The following is a 22266-nucleotide window of genomic DNA, read 5'->3' as shown; positions in this document are numbered from 1 at the left end:
ATGTCGGTAGTCCATTTCACTGCCAGGTGTCTGTCAGATAAGTAACTGGAGAACCACAACTGGGATGGACAATCTAGTCCAAGGTAGAAGAGTCTGTTAAGAAATTTAGGGTGGGACACTGTATCAAAGACTTTGGACAGATCAGTGAATACTGCTGATACTAATTTTCCTGTGTTATGGCGCTGGTTAATGTGACTGCAGAAATTGAGGGGTGCAGTTTTGGTACTGTGATTTGGATGTAAGCTGTGTTGGATAGGAGGAAGTAAATTATTTTCCAGTATAGATTTTAGTAGGTGGTGATGGATGCATTTCTCTAGGATTTTGATTAGGGGGAGAGGGCAGTAATGGGACAATAGTTGAAGTCTGTAGAGTGCCCATCTTTCTGAAGTGGGAAAATGTAGGTTTTCTTCTTTAAGAGTGAGGATTGTGTTTAAATGAAGAAATATTGAATTGACTAGCGTATATGAAGTTGGTTGTTGTGGGAGTTGGTTGCATTATGTTTCCTGGGTGGATGAGTTTTTTTTTAATTGATGGCCAAAATGTTTTAGGGGTTAGTATGACCTGTATTTTGTTGATTGGTGTGGTAAAATCTTTTATCTGACTTGACATTATTTTTGGCCTGATATCTAAGCTGTCTGTAAAATGTTTTGTTTCCATTGACTCTAGACTTTGTCTCTATTTGTCATTAGCAGCTTTGTTTTGTTAACCAAGGAGCTGGATTGAATTCACCTCTTGTAATAGGGGCATGGTTGTTAAGTATATCTAGGAAAGTGCTATTGAGGAAGGATATGGCTTCATCTAGTGGAAGTTGTTCTAGTAGCTGGCAATTGATTGATGTTAAGGTACTGATAAAAGTATTAACCAACCAAGAAAATGTCTTTTGTTAAGCTGACTCTGTCAACTGGAGATAAAATCTTACAAAACAAACCTTCTGCTTGTATTTCTAGAGGGAATTGGTCCCTACTCTCCCTACATGCAACCACTGGTGAGAGCTGGCCATGAGATTTTCAGTCCTTAAGTTGGATCCATTACAAAATCCAAGTTTCTTGTATGCCAAAATAAAACCTGATTCCCAAATGAGTTTTTCTGATTTCTTTAGAACAGACATTAAATTGAATCACTGTTTTTTGTGTTTTCCTAGAATATTTTTTTGTGTTTAAATTGCTGTACATTTTAAGACAGGTCTGATGACCTAGAACTATTTTTTTCTTGCAGGAGTTCAAACATATTTCTCATTTTTGTAAGTACATAACTATACATGCACAAAATTGCTGTGTCCATGTTCATGAAATAGTGTGTGTGTATGTATTAAAAACTACTCTTAAATGTGTGACATACTATCACAAACACATATTGTGAGGGTGACTGTAATACATTTTGAAAACCTGCCATTTCACATTTTACTAACACTGTGTTGGCTTTAAACACAGCATGAGTGAAGTTCAAGAAAGTTGCTCATCATGATTTGTAAACTGGAATTGTCAGTCTGTCATGGCTATTTTGGACAACAGCTTGTTTGCATTATTACATTTACCACCTGGAGCCTAAGAGAGGTGGAGCTTGTTCTAAGTTGTAATTACTTGACATACAATCATCTGGTTGATTTAGACCAGTTTTCAGATAGCCAGACTACTGAAAGACGAGTCACATAGAATTTATGGCTTTTAAGACATTTTTAAAGACTTCATGGTGTGTACTGTGGATTTCACTGGTCTTCCTCTGTTCAATATGCAGGTAGGAACTAACACATTTGAATTAATGTGAATAATAACAGAATAATAATAGTGACACCTATGCGGAGTAAACAACTTAAGGCAGTAAGATAATTTGCTTACTGCACAGATTTTGAAGAAGTGTCTACAAAATGCAAGGCAGAATATGGCTAGTGGCTTAAAATGTTCTTGAAAGGGTAGACGCTGTGTTTATTTAATTAGTAATAGCATGTGTGAGAAGTTGAATAACTTTACGTAGTGGGGGAGGATATTTACTATTGGAAAGTAATCTGTACATTTATATACAGATAGCCACTTTAGATTTAAATGACTTGGTAAAGATTTTGAAGCATCTTTGAATGCGTGTATAGTTGGTCTTTCTTTTTTAGAAAAGCTTACATTTGAATAACAGAATGCTTCACTGTTTGCTTGCTGTGCACTGTACTTAAAGTAACCTGTTTTTTTGTTTGTTTTTTTCAGCTAAGCCTTGAGAGAAAAAAAGAGATGCAGCAGTACAAACAGAAGGCTGTTGATGTAGAGGTGATGAGACAAAATGCCAAGAAAAACTCCTTGCTAAACCGTGTGCAGGCAATTCTGGAAAGTGTACAGGTGGGCTTTGTTCACTGAAAATGTACCGTGTATGAACTGATGACTTCCATATGTGCATAGCGACTTTAAAATTCTGGGCAGTCTAGTTGCAAAAAAAAAATCTTGAACATCAGGATGTCCCTCCACAAGTGTTGACAAGGGGTTTGGTTCACTGTGTACTTAAGGTTTAGCAGCTGTTTAGCCAAGCACCTGCCCTTTGTTGAAAACTGAAGAATTATCTGTCATCCATTATTTGAAGAACTGTTGCTGTTAATGGATTTTCCATATAGCTTTATAAGAGAACATACCTGATGAAATGTCGAATAACTGTCCAAACTTATTTGGTGGACCATAGATTTTGTTTTACGTACGTAAGCATTAATATGTATAGTAAAAAAATAATTGAAACACTAGGCGACGTATATTTTCTCTCACTTTTATTTCATAATTAGCTTTTCTACCGTTATACAGTCATTCTACACATGTGGTGTTAATGATTGTAATAACTTCAGTATGGATAGTAAAAATGATTGAAACACTCGGTGAAGTTGTATATTATCTCCCAGCTTTATTCCATAATTATCTTTTCTAGGATTACATCATTCTTTGTCATTTGGAGTACGTGGTGTTAATGGTTGTAATAGAATTCTTCTTGCTTTAACTTTTTTCAACAGAACTACTAGCTTACTTTAAAAAAGGATGCTAAAGAATGAAATTTAATTTCTTATGGCACCTGTAACAGGTGTGTGTGTGTGTGTGTAGTATGTACTGTGCAAGAATACTGTAGTTAAGTAAAACATATTATTATTTAATTCTAATAACTAAAACAGAAACCAGTTCAAATGCTTTATTTGTGGGGCAATCTGAGGTGCTGCAAAACTCCAAACTGTAGCAGATACTACTGGTGTACTACTTTTGCTATTTAAGGCTGTATTCTGAATATACGAGTATCAACAACAGTTATATTCCAAAGCAAAGTCACTCCACTGAAGACTGGCCCTATGCAAAAGCTCTACCTGTGAGCCACTGTTTACTGAGATTATTTCTTATTGTGCAATGTAAGTACGTTTAACACACACAGACTAACTGTATATTAATGTAAAGTGGTCAGACATTTCCTGCTGTGTGCTGAACAGTGGCTGTGACATCCCCCAATGGGACTAGTCCTTATACTCTAAGGACCACTAACCAAAATGGTCATTATCTATTTATGTGACAGTTAGATGACACTGTTTAAACCAGTTACATCCTCCCCCTAGCTCATTGGTCTGTGCTTTCAATAACTGAAAGAAAACCTTTTGTGTTTCCATGGAAATGGTTCATGAAAAAGTCTAAACTGATTGCTTTCTAAAGTAAATGGCCTCCCGGTTCAAATGTTCAGGGGACCACTTTTCTTTTAAGGACTGCAGTTTGTACATCCCCCTCCAGTTCTTTTCAGTACTGCATTTCCATCTTCCTTCCCTGAGCACTGTAATGCTGGGAAATGTGACATTAAAGCACACTTCAGAAAGAAAACATTCCTTTCAAAGATGTATATGTGTGTGTGCCACGTCTGCTGTCTTCTTCATCCTGTGAACATCAGACACAGTGAAGGATAGATCCGCAATGTTTTTGCTGTCTTTGTAGCTGACCACTAGCTGCCACTGGCTCCTCTCTTCAGTGCTGGATGCTTACAGCCAGCTAATCCCTTCAAGGACCTAATCCAGTATTTGTCCTGTAGTCAGAGAGGAGAGACATCCCAGCGTAGTATCATACTTCTTGTCATATGGATATTTTTTTGTTTTATGCCTTATCCATGCCTTGCCCCCACAAGTAATATATAGTGAAGTAAGGCTGGAAAGATTCATAATGTCTGTCGGCATTATGTCCAAGTGCTGTTAAGCTAGGATCGATGCCCCCAGTCTCATCACTGAGGGCTATCATCCTGTGCTAAAAAGCTACAAGATAATTCTGTACAAGCTGTCATTCATTCTTGTTAACATTTCCTTCTGTGTGTATTAAGCAGTGCAATTGGCCATGTAAAAACTATCCCAGTTTATGTCGAAATATAGTATATGATCATCAAATGGCACTATATCAAAGCTCACATCATTAAACTGGGTTTTCACTGAAATGCTAATAAAGCAAAAACATCTTTTTTTGCAGGGCAGCAAGCCCATCCTGCACTTCACCCCATATTGCACATATCAACTCTGAGCTCACTCAACATTGGGGAAAGGGCAAACATCCAACCACAAGCAATGCTGGCATTTTGGTGAAAAGCTGGTTTGATGATGTGAGCTTCGATATAGTGCTGTTCAATCTGATACAACTACTATCTGAACTGAATTAAAAGTTTCCAAGGTCTTCCTTAATTATTGAGACTAAAACAATGAGTAATAAGGCCACACAGGAAAACCAACTGGTTAAAAAACACAAAAACAAAAATCTAGCAAAGCTAGACTTTCCACTGTGTGATGCCTTAAACCTCTTGTGTCAGAGACAACATGGGGATATATGCAAATTACCCTTTAAGGATATCCGGTGTTTCAGCTAAATGGCAATACTGAATGTCCATGAGTTTTTCTTTTACTTTTATTTTTAAGTCTATTTATGGATAATTTCAAGCCAGTAAAAGCCAAACCCCTCTAGCTATGGACATGCATGTTTCTGCCTTCTTATGGCATCATCAGCACAGCATAAGAGGAATGTTTGAGTTTTGGAAACACAGGGTTGTCATACTCAACTGATATCCATAAACATAAGGGTGTTTTCGTTTGTTGGGTGGGCATTGTTTTAGTTTGTTGGTTGGGCATTGTTTTAGTTTGCTAGTTGGGATATTTTATAGACACTCTTATGTTTATGGATATCAGTTGGGTACGACAACCCTGTGTTTCCAAAAGTCAAACATAGGTTCATAGGTTAGTACTAGGCTAACTGCCCTTGTGAGCCATTTTAAGCCTAGCCAATTATCCCTTGTGAGACTCAAACCCTGCACCTTGTGTTTGTAAGGCAATCACCTTAACCATTAGGCCACCCTCCTTCCCCAAGATTATATACATTCCTCTTATGCTGTGCTGATGATGCCATAAGAAGGCAGAAACATGCATATCCACAACTAGAAGGGTTTGGCTTTATTGGCTTGAAATTGTCCATAAATAACTTAAAGGTAAAAGAAAAAGTCATGGACATGCAGTATTGCCATTTAGCTGAAATACCTGATATCCTTAAAGTGTAATTTGCATATATCCCATGTTGCCTCTGTTACAAGAGGTTTAAGGTATCACACAGTGGAAAATCTAGATTTGCTAGATTTTTCTTTTTGTGTTTTCTAATTAATTAGATAGCTGTAAGTAACAGTTGAGATAGCACAAGGTACAAATTAATGTCATATTATGGAAAAGATAAAAAGTTCTGCTATTGACGTAACAAAAATGATTCTTCACAAGTATGTAATTTTAAAGGGATTAAGTGCCACAGTTATGGAAAACTGTGAGTGTAAAATTAGACATATTGCAATAGATTAAATCATAAGCGAATATAATTAATTTTCATCGCAAAAATATGAAACTAAAACCTGGCTAAAACCATCTATTAAAGATATTGAAATTACCCCACCTGGATATAACATTGTTAGACTTGATCGCACCTCCAAGAAAGGAGGTGAAGTAGCTATCCTATATAAATCTAACCTGAAGCTTACTCTTCTTGACCTTGCTCTTACCCAAAACAATAATGTCGAAATAATCTGCTCTAGAGTTCAAATTAATACCACTAAATCAATAAACATCATTTGTGCTTATCTGCCTCCAGGAAATAATATCCCCACATTAGAACAACTTCTTGAACAACTCTCAAATTACCTCCCCCAAGAAACACTACTTCTTGGAGACTTTAACATTGACTGGAAATCTTGTAACAATGCTAACCCTACTTCCCATTTAAACCTTTTGGTTTCAAACAACTAATTGATAGTGCCACTAGAATAAATAAAACAAGCAAAAAGAAACCACCTTAGACTGGGTTCTTACAAACTCCCCCTCACAAAGCTACAAAACTGGCATCCTTCCTGATGACCTTAGCGATCACTCCCTCACATATGTCATTAGAGCTAAAACTCATCAAAACTTACCTACCTCACATAGAACACTATATTCAAAGAAACAATTTAATCCCCAAAGATTTCAAACAGAACTCTCACAATACAATTGGACCCCTCTAAAGCACCTCTCTCTCAACAAAGCCATAGAATATTTCAACTCAGCATTCCTTACAATCCTAAACCACCATGCCCCAAGTTGTACCATTAGAATAAAGACCAGAACAGCACCCTGGCTTACCTCTAATACTAAACAAAAGATCAGGCTTAAAAAAATCTTGGAAGAAATGGCTCCTCTAGAAACCCAACAGACTATCAAACCTTTAGAGAGCTGAGAAACAAAACCAAAAATGCTATTATTTCAGACAAAAGAACTACTATGTAGAACTTCAGCAATCCACAAAAAAAGAACCAAAAAGGTTCTGGTCTACTATCAATCATCTACTTACCTCAGGTAAAATAGTAACACCTAACCCACAGAATCTAGACCCTGATAATCCCTCTTTAATAGCCAATAACTTCAATAGCTTCTTTACTACTTCCATACAAACACTAGCAAGCCATTTATCCCCTGATGCTTCCCAACTGATCTTAAGTAACACCGACAACGTCATTCCTTCCCTTCAACTTCAACCCATACCCACCTCCTACATACAATCTCTCTTACAAAAACTTAAACCCACTACCCTCTCAGTAGATAAGCTTACTGCTGAATTCCTTCAGGTAGCAGCAAAGCTATAGCCTACCCTGTTTCGATCCTAATAAACAGATCCATAAAAAAAAGTGATTTTCCAGCAATCTGGAAGATATCACACATCATACCTTTACATAAAGGAGGCAAATCCACTGACCTCTCTAACTAAATAGCACTGTTATCTTCACTAGCTAAAATCATGGAAAAATGTATACACAAACAACTACTTAACCATCTCCTTCAAAATAACCTACTAGCAAACACTCAACATGGATTTAGACCCTCACATAGTACGACCACTGCACTACTTTCCTTTACTAACACAATAAACTGTATAATAACAAACTAACTGCTTCTCTTTTCCTAGACCTGTCAAAGACATGGTCAACCATAAACTTCTCCTACACATACTAAACTCACTTGCCTTGGATTTTTCCTCCTTAACGTGGTTCTCATCCTACCTTGAAAACCGACAACAAGCAGTACTCTGGAAAAATTCTCTATCTGCTCTACTACCTATCTCCTTAGGAGTAACTCAAGGATCAATATTAGGCCCACTCTTATTCTCTATCTTTATTAATGATCTTCAATCATCTATCCATAACACTACCTGCATACAATATGCAGATGATTCTACCATCATCTGTACAGCTCCCACCAATCTGAACTCCAGTCACTCACACAATCTACCTTTTCAACCGTTGAACAATGGTTCTCAAAAAGATGTCTCCTTCTCAACTCCAAGAAAACAAAACTATTACTATTCTCACCTACCCACAAATCTCCTCAACTAAATTTTACTATTACTGCAGCTGACAATTCTCTTATCTCCCCAGACTCTACTACCAAACTGCTTGGTGTTACTATTGATAATAATCTTAACTATGATTGTCATATCAATAACACTATAAAAGCAGTAAATAAAAAGGTTCACTGTACAGAATAAAACCCTTCCTACGGACCACATTAGCTCAATCACATCTTATCTCCACCCTACTGTATGCTTCCTCTATTTACACCATCTCTAAAGGTAGCCTGAAAAAACTAACTACATCCTATCATAACATAGCCCGTTTTGCCACAGCATCCCAGTACAGAACTCACCACTGTAATAACTTAAAACAATTACAATGGTTAGAACTACCTAACAAGCTTATCTATCAACAACTCTTAATTACACATAACATTCTTTATCAACCAACAAAAACACCAGCTCTCAGTAACCTCCTTACTCCCTACAAAAACTTGAAACAGTTGCGATCTGCCGAAAAGATACAAGTCACCACAACTAGAATTACAAATTCAGCAGGTAACTGTCTATTTTCAAACTCCATAGGGAAAATATGGAATAACCTCCCCCCACACATTACCTCACTAGACTCCTTTCAACTTTTCAAAAAACAACTTCTATTACATCTTAACAACTTCTGGCTCTGCTCCTGTACCAATCCAGACTAAATGACTTCTTTTCAGCCATACCTCCCAACGTAAAAATCACTATCTTTCCCTGCTATTTCAAATGACTAAATTACTGTACTGTTCTAAAAAAAAAAAAAAAAATAATGAATATATAGCTTAGGCTATTTGTTTTTGCTGTATTTTCTACTACACTAAAATGTATGCATTGTTGCTTAAATGTTTAACCTTGTTTTAATTCTCCCGGGCCTCCACTGAAAATGGAAATTATCCAGCTGGACTAGCCCGGTCAACAAATGTAAAATAAATGTAAAATAAATAAAATAAATAAATAAAATGAAATGCAGGTGTGTATGCAAAGATACACTTGTTTTTGAAAGTTAAATTGAATTGCTTGTGGTTTCACTATGGCTGGGACTTGTAGAGATGTGCTGCATTTTTGTAGAGGCTGTGTGCGGTTGACCAGTAATATGTGGCAACAGAGGATGACATTAAAAATCCAAACTGAGGCATGGAATGCTTGTATGTAGTTAGATACCCTGCAGGATAGGTAAATAAGTAGCACCTCAAGGATGCAAATGTATACATCTGTGCAGTGAAACTATGCAAGTAGCCCATCCATACAGTGAAACTCATACCCAAGAACACAAGACGTTATCCACAGAGCGGTTGTGTGCCACATTATATGATGTTGCAATAAGAGAAAATGTAAACCTTCAAATACTTCTCAAATACAAAGCAATGCAGATATCAACCTGTGTTAACTCATTTCTTGGCAGGAAGGTAAAGTGTGCCACAGAAAGCTTCATAGCCATACAGTAGTTGTAGTTGCAGCTGCAGTGCTATGGTATTCATATATGTGAGCATCTGCCATATGCATTAGAGGGAAGGGGTGTATAGGAAAGTACGAAAAAAAGAGAAGAGTAAGCAGGAGGTCACACACAAGCACAGCATGTAGAAGTGGATGACAGGAGGGATAAAGCCCCATTTCTACATGTTGAGAAAAAGCAAAAGGGGGAATAGTAAGAAAGGGGTTCAGAATAATATGTAGGGCTAGGCTTGAACACACACACTCATACACACAACACTCAAACAAAGGTGTAGAAGTGTACAAGCTAAGCTGGAGAGAGACAGGATGGACAGAGACAAATATGGAAAAATGGTTATAGGGAGGTACAAGGTTGGACATGGGACACACACACTATGGGTGAGGGAGGATAAGGATTTTTGGTGCCACCACTGCGCTCACACTGGCAGCATTGTCAGAGGTTAGGGAGGATATGTACAAGGGTGGCCAAGTAGGGGGTCATTGTGGGGTACACAATCCTCACCTGCATCTGGATGAGTGTGTGATACCCTGACATATTTGCTTTGAATGATCATGACACTCTACCTCCATTGACAGGACACCTCACAAGAGGACTCCATTCAATTTACAGTCCTGTAGTCCCACACTTTTCCTATTGAGCAGACCCCAAGTCTTACTACAGTGGCTGCAGGTCACAATTATATAGTGGTATCCCCTCCTCACTGTGGGAGTAAATTGTTTATTACACAGACCAACTTCATCTCCTGTAAGATGTCCTCCATCCAGTATGTGTAGATAAATGTGTGTTATTGTGTCTGTAGTCACTTGTACACATAAGGACGTTGCCCAGCCCACTTGCCTTACTGTTTGATATGTGTGGGACAGTGTTGTATACTATGTGGCTTGACCATGCACTGGTGAGCATAGCAGAATACTAACACTGCATGTGCCATTTTTGTTCTGTGTGATAATGCACTGTCAATTTGTGCTCATCAGGACAGTAAGTTTGTAATAGATGTTACCACTTTGCTGAGCTACCTCATGCTGCTGACATTTATTGTTGTACCATCACATTCTTATCAGATAATGATGTAGATGAAGGTATGTTGTTGGTTTTGTGTGTGTGTGTGTGTGTGTGTGTGTGTGTGTGTGTGTGTGTGTGTGTGTGCACAACCAAGTCAACGTAGTATCCTGGGCTGCATAGTTTGTCTCCTTGCCGGTATATTACTGAGCATACAACATGCTAAGAACATCCTGCAGGATCTAGTAGGCTCATGCTGAAATCTCCCCCACACACCTGACATATCAAGGCAGTAGAAGTGGACTTTGAGCAGGCTAAACCCATGATGTACAGTGTTGTGGATTTTTGCATATGCAGTGCTATAATGGAATTTGGCCTTGCTCTGAGGGTTCTGTATGGGTATCATAAAACAGAGCTTCAGCAGATTCCCAGTTTAACTTGTAACACTGTATACATGTTTGGGGGAGGGTAATATATTTACACATACAGCATAAATGTAGTTGTATATGTTAATGCTAGCCATTGCATTTGCACTTAATTAGATGGTCCTGTGGAATTTCAGTATCTGAGAAGCTGCAGTATACTGGAGAGGGGTGCCATATATGTGAGTCATGTGAACTATCTTGGTGCTGTGCATGTACGTTGTTTGTACTGTCCCTAATATCCAACACTCCTTGGCAGTTCACATGAAGTAGCCCGTCTTTTTTCTTATTGTGTATCAGATAGGCCTTTATTGTTACATATGTGCAGTTTGTGGCACATAGTACCTCAGGGAGGTGGGTGATGTCATGGAGGGTTTGCTTGGTTTTAACTGTCTTCTGTGGTATGCTAGTTAAGCATATGTGCTTATCCACATCTAGTAATCTAAACGCATTATTTCAAGGAATATTTTGAGTATTCTAGAGGTGGAGGCCTGTGAATATCCAGCATGTCTCCAATTAGCCTATGAAAGGCTTCATGAAGGTAGAATCTTTATCTCTACAAGTATGAAAGGGCCATGCATTCCTGTTGATTATGTGTGTGGTTGACACAGTGACCAAGTAGTGTACAATGTCCTGATCCACTCTAAAGCTGTCAGTGATCTCTTGATTAGTGAAATGGCACTGGATGCCACATTGCTCATAATTACATGAATTGTTGGCCCTAAGGACTACAGAATGCTGCTGCATGGCCACTACTGCAACTGCAACATTCTTGCTATACTCATCTCCAAAGTTTTTGATGTGCCCTTTTATAGTCAGATAGACATTGGTGTGGAATTTTTTCATATATATGATAATGAATCACTGCTGTGTTCCCCTAGGTTGGAGAAAATGTTGGATGAGGTAGCAGGAGAAGGAGTCTTTGGTATAAAAAGAAGATAAGTGACACAATGCTAATTATATGTGAAACAAGTAGAGATGATACTGAAAGAAAATAATATTATGCAGCTAAAGCCTTTGATAAAGTGAGTCATGAAGCAATGTGGCAGATTTTAGAGGCTTATGGTATAGAAGAAAAAAGTTAATGTAACAGACAAACATTATGAAAATTTGTGGATTCAGGTTATGATAAATAGATAAATGGGGAAAATAAGTATTAATAGAGGTGTAAAACAGCAATGCCCAATGAGTGTGTATTTATTTGTATTAGTAATGAATGCAGTAGTTGAGGAAATGAAAATGGGGCTGAGGAGTTGAGAAGTGTTTTGGTATCGATTTTTAAGAATAAGGGTGATATGCAGAGCTGTAGTAACTACAGAGGGATAAAATTGATCAGTCACAGTATGAAGTTAGGGGAAAGAGTAGTGGATGGTAGGTTAAGAAGGGAGTTGTTAATTAGTGAGCAGCAGTATGGTTTTATGCTGGGAAAGAGCACTACAGATGTGATGTTTGCTCTGAAAGTGTTGATGGAAAAGTATAGAGAAGGTCATAAGGAGTTGCATTGTCTCTTTGTGGACTTAGAGAAAGCATATGACAGGGTGCCTAGAGACGAGTTGTGGTATTGTATGAGGAAGTCGGGAGTGGCAGAGAAGTATGTAAGAGTGGTACAGGATATGTATGAGGGTAGTGTGACAGTGGAAAGGTCTGCGGTAGGAGTGACAGATGCATTCAAGGTGGAGGTGGGATTACATCAAGGATCAGCTTTGAGCCCTTTCTTATTTGCAGTGGTGATGGAGAGGTTGACAGATGAGATCAGATGAGAGTCCCCATGAACTATGATGCTTGCAGATGGCATTGTGATCTCTAGTGGGAGTAGGGAACAGGTTGAGGAGACCCTGGTGAGATGGAGATATGCTCAAGAGAGGAGATGAATGAAGGTCAGCAGGACTAAGACAGAATATAAGTGTGTGAATGAGAGGGAGGATAGAAGAGTGGTGATGATGCAGAGAGTAGAGATGGCAAAGGCGGATGAGTTTAAATACTTGGGATCAACAGTTCAGAGTAATGGTGAGTGTGGAAGAGAGGTGAAGAAGAGATTACAGGCATGGTGGAGTGGGTGGAGAAGAGTAGCGGAAGTGATTTGTGGCAGACTGGGTACCAGTAAGAGTGAAAGGGAAGGTCTGCAAAAGGGTAGTGAGACCAGCTATGTTATATGGGTTGGAGACAGTGGCATTGACAAAAAGGCAGGAGTCAGAGCTGGAGGTTGTTGTTGTGTGTTTCGGCTTTTCCCGGTTAGGGGTCGCCACAGCGGAACTCCGGTCCGCTAATGATTGGCAGTAGATTTTTACATGCCGAGTTGCCAGCTCTGACGCACAACCTGCGACGAAGGTACGCCCATTCACACATGTCTCCACACAGAAGACGCTCTAGCTGAGAATCGAACAGGACAACATCTTATTGTGAGGCGACAACGCTACCGCAGCACTACCACCCCAGTAGGAGTCAGAGCTGGAGGTGGTAGAGTTAAAGATTAAGATTTGCACTGGGTGTGACGAGGGTGGACAGGATTAGGAATCATGCTGGGTATATTGGGAAAAGGATGCTAAGGATGGAGCTGCCAAGTAAGAGGAAAAGAGGAAGGCTAAGGTAAGGCTTATGGATGTGGTGAGAGTGGACATGCAGGTGGTTGGTGTGACAGAGCAAGATTCAGTGGACAGGAAGAAATGGAAACAGATGATCTGCTGTGGTGACCCCTAACGGGAACAGCTGAAAGAAGAAGTAATGAATGCCATAGTACGGATGTGTATAAGAAATGAGGCTGGCATGATTGGAGATGGAAGGAAAAGTTATATTACTGCTGAATATTGCTGACACCTGTATATATTTCTGCATGTGAACTTTTTATTGCTGTTCTATAGTAACACTATGCAACTTGTATACAACTCTGTAAAATTGTGATTCTTATTTTCTATGTATAACAACTTCATATTTTACCTTTGTAAATATATCTCTGTATCTGAAGCTTTTCTCCTCGGGTCTCCACTGGAAACGGGCCCCTGGCTCAGTTGGACCAAACCGGTTAACAAATGACAAATAAATAAATAAATATGTATGACATACTCAGATGGCTTAGCTCTAACAACAAAAAACAAGTGAGGGATAAATAGGTTGTAATGAGGATTGAAAAGCTGTTAAAAAGTTGGTTTGCAGTTAGGTAAAATGAAATGTAAGAGCATTGGTGAGATCGAAAAAATGGAATGTATTTCATAAGAAAGGTTATAAAGATTTTTGGAGAGAAATTTGGTTAGAATGGAAGTGTAATAAGTCAATGGATAGAGATATTGGAACAGTTAAATGTTGACTTGAAAAAGGTTTTTTTCTGAAATGATAAATAAAAATGTATATGTTGAATACTTATTGGAAGAAATAGCACATTTAGGGGGGAATGTACGTTTCCCACTCAAATGGAAAACATAGTTGTAAGATTTTTTTTTTAGTTTCATCTGAGACTGAAGACTGATCACTGTGAAAAGAGGGATAATTTGTACTAAAAAAGATGCATTTGGTGCATTTACCATCTGTGGATTTATTTTGGTTAAAGGGAAAGGTAAAATAAAGAAAAAGAGAATGATAGGTAAGATGTTATATGAAAAGTATAAAGTGTATCAGAAGAAAAAAGGACATGGTGGAAGAAAACAAATACAAGAGTTACCCATGAAAAGAAATATGAAATATAAGATAATGGAGGAAAGAAAATGTTTTGATTTGTAATGGAGAGGAAACAACAAAACTTTTAGGGATTGTAAAAAATGTGAAAGTTTAAAAATGAATATAGATGGGGAATTATAATAAAGTAAAGTAAAGAAATGTGAGCATTAACAACAAGACAGATAAATCAGATGTTGCTGCCCGTGAACTGTTAAATTTCTGACTTGGCAAAAATCCTAATTTGTGTTAGTCAAATATTGCAGCATGTCTGCTGCAAAAATACTCTTACCTTGTCTTGAACTCCATCTTGTCTAAATGCATGCATGCCCAAAATTAGGCTTGGACATTCTACACAATTCAGCTTTTTAAAGGGGGTAATTTTTTCATGTATGTATTTATCCAAAAATCTTTTCATTTATGCTGATCTGACTCTCATTTCTATGTGTGATTTGTGAAAAATATGTCCTAATTCTTGTACAAGCAGTGCTGTCTAAGAGGGCTATAAGTTCCTTACTAACAGTCAATAAGTCCTTGAAGATGAGCTCATTTGCTATCATGAATAAAAGCCTCTCCGTATTTTCTTACTTTGACTTCCTAAAGCTCTAATGACATCCTGTATTTTCTAATAATTAAACCTCTAATTCCACGTATATAATTTCTGACAGTTCTGAAGAATCTCCCACATCTAATTCAGTAATGTCTGCTCTGTCAGTTGTTACAAAAGAATGATCTTCATCACCATTACTCTTATTAATCTCATATCTTCACCACTTATTTCATTTGCAAGCATACAATTCTTATAATGCTGTCTCAGAACTTAACTTCCGCAGTCTAAGCTATGTTGTCAGCTTCCATATTGCTCCTTTTTTCTTACAGTAATGTTCTTTAAGCCTTCCAAGCTCAGTTTAGATTTCTCCGTTTTATCTCGCTCCTTGCCTCTTTTTTCATCCACTTTGTTGGAAAAATGATGTCATTATACTGAAGTTATTCAGTATCAGTCTCAAAACAGGCTTTGTGATGATGAATGGAAGACAGCAACATTCATATCCTTGCACAAATGTGAGGCTTCAATGGATCCATATAATTATAGACCTGTAAGCTTGACCTTTTTCATCTTTAAAGCCATGGAAAGGATAATTATGGAATTAATGTATAAGGTAACCTACAGACTCTTGACCCAACCCACTTTGCATTTGTCAAGGGAATGGCTACTTAACCCAGTCAACTTCTTTGAAGTGGCTACAGTGGGATATGGGTATCTAAACCTCACAAAAGCATTCAGCACCATCACACACTCTGATGTCATAGCTAAAGTCTCCCAGCTAAATGTCAATTCTTATTTAACTTGTTGGATAGCAAATGGGCCCACAAATAGAACCCAGCAAGGTTGTGGTGAATGACGTTACCTTTTCCAAAAGATCCATCACAAGTTAAGTACCTCAAGTGCCAGTCATTGGGGCACTCTTCTTTGGCATTTACTTCTTGGAAGTTAAAGCTAATATTGATGGTTTGTGACTGACCATGTTTGCAAATTACTGCAGACTGTGTGCCCTGATAAACTCCATGGATAACACCAAGATCCTGCAAGAGGGCCTATCCCAAGCAAATAGCTGGTATGAAAACCATTGACTGACACTAAATGCCAAGAAATATATCACAATCAAAGTCAAATTCAATGTAAACTTTATTGTCGATCACATGTACACAGCAGTCAAGCCGAACGAAATTATGTTGCTTTGGTCCCTCTGCAAGACATAACAATGAAACACATAGTTTGAATGACAGTAAGACTAATGCACATACAGTAATAATTAAAATCAGCTGTAGTATGATATTCTGATGTTCATATTGCACATGTATGGAGTGGTGACCCAGTCATGACTATGGCACACTCGGGGAAGTAATAACATAAGAAATCAGGCTAACTGTACCAGTTATTGAAGCAGTTTGCTAGAGTGATCACTATAGATGATACTTCACAGCAAGTGCCATATTGATCTGATTATTCACTGTCATGCCTGACATTCAAGTTCAGCAGCCTTATGGATAGAGGAAAGAAGCTCCTATTCAGTATAGATGATTTGCAGTGTAAGCTGTGATACTGCCTGCCTGAGGAAAGGTGGAAGTACATACCATTAGCAGATTGAGTAGGGTCGTCTATTATCTTCCTAGCCCTTTCCACACACCCAGTCTCGTGTAGGTCATCCGTGGATGGGACCAAGGAACCAGTGACTTTTTCTGTTGTCCTCACTACCCTCAGGAGAACCTTGCGGTCAGATGCTTTGCACTTACCATACCAAACTATGATGTTATTTGAGAGGAAGGCTCTTGATGGTCCCCCTGTAGAAGGCTTTGATGATGGACTGTGACAGATTTGCCTTCCTCCGTCTCTGTAGGAAGTGCAGATGCTGTTGTTCCTTCTTCACTGTGTTGCTAATATGAGTTGACCAGGATAGGTTACCTGAGATGTGCACCCCCAAGAACTTGGTGTTTTTGACTCTTTCCACAGACACCCCCTTATTTTCCAGAGGTGGAAGTATCTCCTTAGTACTTCTGAAGTCCACTGTTAATTCTTTGGTCATGCTTACATTTAAAGCTACATTGTTGCCGTCGCACTAGCGTATCAGATGCTTCACTTCATCCCTGTAGGCTGTTTCCTCACCATTTCTGATAAGACGTACGACAGTGGTGTCATCCGCTAACTTGATGTTGTTGAATTCATGCTTGGCCATGCAGTTTTGTGTCAACAAGGTGAACAGCAGAGGATTTAGGACGCATTCCTGAGGGACACCTGTGCTCAGTGTAATTCCGATTGAACTGTTATTTCCCACTCATACATTTTGGGGTCTGTTGATGAGAAATTCCAATATCCAGTTACATAGGGGGCTGTTGCTGTCCAGCTGGATTAGCTTCAATATCAGATTATGGGGGATGACAGTGTTAAAGGTGGAACTAAAATCGATGACCAGCATTCTGACATAGCAGTTCTTGTTCTCTAGATGTGCCCAGGATTCATGAAGTGCTATAGTTATATTTATATATATATATATATATATATATATATATGTATATGTATATATATATATATATATATATATATGTATATGTATATATATATATTATATGTATATATATATATATATATATATATATAAAATCATATTGGGGATCTGGTAACCTATGTAGGCAATAAACTGTCATTTGATCACCACATATCCATTGTTGTAAGAAGTCCTTTTTCGTTGCACATCTTCTGTTTAAAGGTATTACATCTAAATCTAGGGATGTAATTGCTTCGCTGTACTCAGCTTTCATTAGGCCCATCATTGAGTATGATATACCTTTTGGTATGTACTTGTCATGACAAGAATGACCACAGCACTGTCTCAATAAAAATAATCAAGGGCCTCAATTGTAAAAACTGTACAGACCATCTCAAAGCCTCGTTCCTCTTCTCAGTATCTTACAGGCTATTCAGAGGTGACCTTTGCCTTGCATATAGAGCATCAGCAGTCCCTTTTCTGTCAGATCTGTTACACATTTGTGAGTCCAATGGTATCATAAACACCTGCTCAAAAGATCTCTATCTCTTTTGCAAAATAAATAGAATATTGCTTCAATGGAACCATCTTCCACTCCACATAAAGTGAAGTACTTCTCTTATGCTATTCAAATGTAATTTGGAAGAATGGATGGGTAACTGCAAATTCATCCCATGGTTTAACATCTCTGTTCCATCACAGATAGGAAAAACATGTAAATGTCCCATCATATCTCTGGGTTATTTGTATACAAAATGTAAGGGCTAAAACTACCATGGGAATATAAGGCTAGGATTTTTAAGGTACCCGCAGATCAATAGCCTAAAAAGTACCTGTGAACCTATAAAGAAAGTATGATTTATGGTTTGTGTGTCTGCCAGTTGGGTACAAAGGTTTAAACCAATGTGTTGCTAGACCTTGACCATGCCTGGGTTTGGTTTCCTACTGTACAACTTTGAGCAAGTCATTTCACCAGACACTGCACTCAGGTTGTCCCTAAAAAGGGATCATATATAGTGTGCCTACCAGGTTAACATTTTTTGGAATTTGATGCATTATTTTTTTCCACTCATCCTTGCATCCAGGGCAACCGGTTCATAATACCAATAAATTTTAACTATTACTGGGACACCTCACTCACTCCTGCAGACTTTCCTTCCTTCTTAGCTTGTAAAGTCACACAGATCTTAAATATTCCTAAATATCAGGATTACTTAGAACAACCCAACTGGAGCCTCACAAATTCCTCATCACATTTCCTCCACACTAATAGGTGGTCATAACAACAATTATCTTAATTTACTTAATTTTCTCTCTACAGGCTCTAAAATTACATCTGGTAAAATTACCAGAATTCACACTTTCAAAAAGAGAAAAAACATGCTGTGTCTAGCTCACTGAGTGGACACAGGTAACCTCCTATTCTTACTATAATACTGCTCTCCACTAACTACTAAACATGCAGCATCCACTTTAGGAAAAATACTGCCCAAAAAAATAGAATCAAAATGTGTCCGACACCTTGGATTGCACCAGACTTCAAACTATAGTTGCAGAGAAGGGGAGCTCTTCACAACATATAACCACCTTAATTTTGTTGTCTATTGTATATGTGAGGAACTAAAGCAGTTGTTTGTTGTGTGACTTAGATGAGATGTGTATGAAGACTGAGAGGATACAGAGTAATGCTAATGTCATAAATTAATTGAGGTGTGTTGGTATTATTTGGGCATTGTATGCACTCTGTAAATGTATGTCTTGTCAAGTTGGAAAGAATGGATGTTGTCACTTGATATAAGTTATAGAACTTGCAGGTGGGTGAGAACAGGAGTTGAATGAGGTATTGGGGTTCAGGCAACAGGGTTTAACCCCTTTACATTGCATGTATTATTCAGTTGACATATGCTAGTGTTTTGCCTGCTTTAGGATCTTAAATAACTAGGTATTCTTTGAATGCATGTATAGTTGCGATATGTTTTTTAGTGCCTTTGGTAAGGACTAATTTAATTAAGGCTGGGTATGAGCAAAGGTCAGACAGAAATGTACATCTCATGCTGTGTCTGCACAGCATAGTCAACTGTTGGTAACAGTGGCTGCAGCATGATTTGTAAGGCACCAGGAAGGGGGATATAAATGGAAGTCCTGCTATTGGGCTACATTCCATGCCACTGACCCCAAGAAAATGTTAGGAAGGGCCCCTAATTAAGAGAGGTAATAGTGTGAATAATGAAAGGCTGCAAGAACAAAATTATAGCCAGTCTGTCTTGTGCAGTAAGAACCACTTTAGTTTACAATGACTTACTGGTGAGTGAGTCAGTTTTAGAGTTTTAGTTGAAATATGTTGTGCTTATTGAGTTTGTCAATGAGCAGAATAATGTTATAATAGTTGCGTGTTGTTTTAGGAGGGAGGGAGGACTGCAAAAAAGGCAGAAAAATGCTGCTGTGCTTTAAGCATAGTATATTGTGACCAGTGAGTGTGTCATCTGTGAAGGAACCCTGGCACATACCTCTGAGTGCAGGTGCTAGTTTTTTTTTTTTTTTTTTTTTTTTCTTGACAGGAATGAAGAGAAAAACTGGGGAAAATGTCTTTGGGCAACATTAGCTGTGAAAAACTTTAGCACATTGACCTTCTGAAAAGATTGAGGCATAACAATGGTCAGTTAAAGTGGGTGTTTATTTTTTCCTAAGAGAACAGAGGCTCTGCAACACTTAATTACTAGATAGAGTAGGTGGCAAACAATTCTACAAAAGGCTTATTTTATACTATATTGCATATGACAACGACTTTTGGCATAGGGTGTTAAGAAGTGCCTCACTTGGAATGTGTTGTTCCTGGAGCCTTTACGTGTGCTAGGTGAACACTAGTTTTTCGATTAATGTGTTTCTTCTCTGAAGTATTTCATAAAAATATATTCACTTATTTCATTTTGTTGACTGCATAGAGTAGACTGGAGACCCACAGTGATATTTATACTGTGGAAAATTTGACCAGAACACAAGGGAAAAAGTGCTGCAGGATTTTAAACTTTCACCTGAGCTGTTACCAAGTAAAGTAGATGTGACCTCAGTTTATTTCTTGTTGGGACAGCATTAGTCCCTTTTTCTGCACTGGATCAATATTGAAATTCTCAAGTGTAATCTGTGGGTTTCCTAGTATTAAAGGTATGTGTGTAACCTTTGGTGTAGATAACACTGTATATCCTTATCATCCATCTTGTTTTTCTGTCAGTCTTTCACTGAAGATTCTTCGCATTTTGAAAGCACATTTGTACTTCCTAGATGTCGCAAGGGTTCTTCTTTCACTGGGGTTAGTTCTAGTAACACAGTGTCACAGTTTTCCATTATGCTCTATCTAATCTTGCTTTAAAGAGAACAAACTTCACATGGTTGGTGAATTGTACAACATTCCTGTTTGAAAAGATCAAAAGCTGTACCAAGAGTGCAGAAGCTACAAGACAATTGCAAGGGAAGCATTCTTTTCTTTGCCTCGTGTCTAACATCATAACTGAAGGTGATGTCTGCACCAGTTCACTTACTTGGTTAACAAAAATAAATAGGGAGAGGTAAAGAATTGTGGATGGATGGATAGATAGGTAAGCAGGTAAGTGGACAGATAAGTAGATATAGCTAGCTAGCTAGCTAGACAGATCGCTATACTGTAGATAGACTCTGATCAAATGACTTCTTTCAGACATGACTTGGGACAGAACTTGACACATATGTCAAATATTGTAGTGATGATTACTGCTTCACCATCAGTAAAGCCAGATTTACTCATGACTAGCATGGAGTAGGTGGATATTACCCTGAGTTGGTAAATCCAGATTTACAGACAGTCCATTAGACAATGGTCTTCTTTAGAAGTCCATTGTATATCTGTTGTGTGATCTTCATCTTATCACGTCTTTACTCCAAAGTGATTTTGAGATGGCTGTTCAAAATATTGCAAGTGTACATTAGTATGCTTATGTAGTTCATACATGAACCCCAGCTTATGTCACTTGTATCATGGCTTTCCAATGTATGTTTATTCTGGTTGTTAAATGTGTACATCATTTTTTAAATGTATGTGAAAATAGAGGCATTGTTATCAGGGCATGCAATATTAAAGTTCCTGCAGTGCAGATTTGTTTTAATTTTCAAAGTTCTAGCTGTGAACTTTTACTGGTCTAGTTGTGATGGTGAGTTCAGGTCACATAAGCTCTTTGATCTTTTTGATGTGGCAGTCTGGGAGTCTGCATGTCCTCCCTGTGTTTGCTTGGGTTTCCTCCAGGTGTTCTGGTTTCCTCCCACATTCTAAAGACATGCAGGAGGTGGATCGGGCACTCTGAATTGTCCACAGATGTGATAGTGCATCAGAATGTGTTGCTTGGAAGAACTACCATGGTAGGGTTAGCCACCTGGCAGTGTAAACATTGGCACTAGTTCATTGTCACTTTTGAAGTGACTCCCCGACCCCATGTGCAAAAATGGTAACAAGGGGTTGTGGATGGATGGATGGAATTTTGTTTTACTTGCTAAAAGGTCAGTCAGTCAGTCAGTCTGCTGGATTGGAAGTTTACTTTCTGATCCATGGTATAGTGGACATTGAATTGTAAAAGTACATGTACAGAGCATATGTTTTATAGGTTGTACATTCCATTAATAAAGAGAAGTATACAAGAATTATGTCCACTTTTTTTTTTTTTTTTTTTTTGTGATTTAGCTGTTTAAGCATTGAAGTACAAACATTGTGACTTCTCTACAGACTGTAGGTGTGCATAGGACTGCAGGGATATTTAATTTTTTTTCTGAGCTCTGTGTATGGCTTTTTTTTGCTTTTTTTTTTTTTTTTTTTT

General features: G+C 38.1%; 1 protein-coding gene across 2 annotated transcripts in view; it reads left to right on the top strand.

The window, feature by feature from the left end:
- The window catches only part of CCP110 (centriolar coiled-coil protein 110), a 640744-nt gene that overhangs the window by 145943 nt on the left and 472535 nt on the right, over window positions 1-22266 (top strand). Inside the window, exons 1-2 of one of the 2 annotated variants that reach the window (XM_044089755.1) lie at window positions 1642-1734; window positions 2193-2321. In XM_044089755.1, the coding sequence (XP_043945690.1) occupies window positions 1687-1734; window positions 2193-2321 (177 nt within the window). In that variant the 5' untranslated portion in view covers window positions 1642-1686. Of the gene's footprint in view, window positions 1-1641; window positions 1735-2192; window positions 2322-22266 lie in introns of those variants that run through there. The other variant, XM_044089754.1, reaches the window with a different exon arrangement.

Source organism: Protopterus annectens, chromosome 12.part0 (assembly GCF_019279795.1).
Source record: "Protopterus annectens isolate FY-2018-M chromosome 12.part0, PAN1.0, whole genome shotgun sequence".
NCBI classification, from domain to species: domain Eukaryota; kingdom Metazoa; phylum Chordata; order Ceratodontiformes; family Protopteridae; genus Protopterus; species Protopterus annectens.
This window is presented reverse-complemented; position numbering and strand designations above follow the sequence as displayed.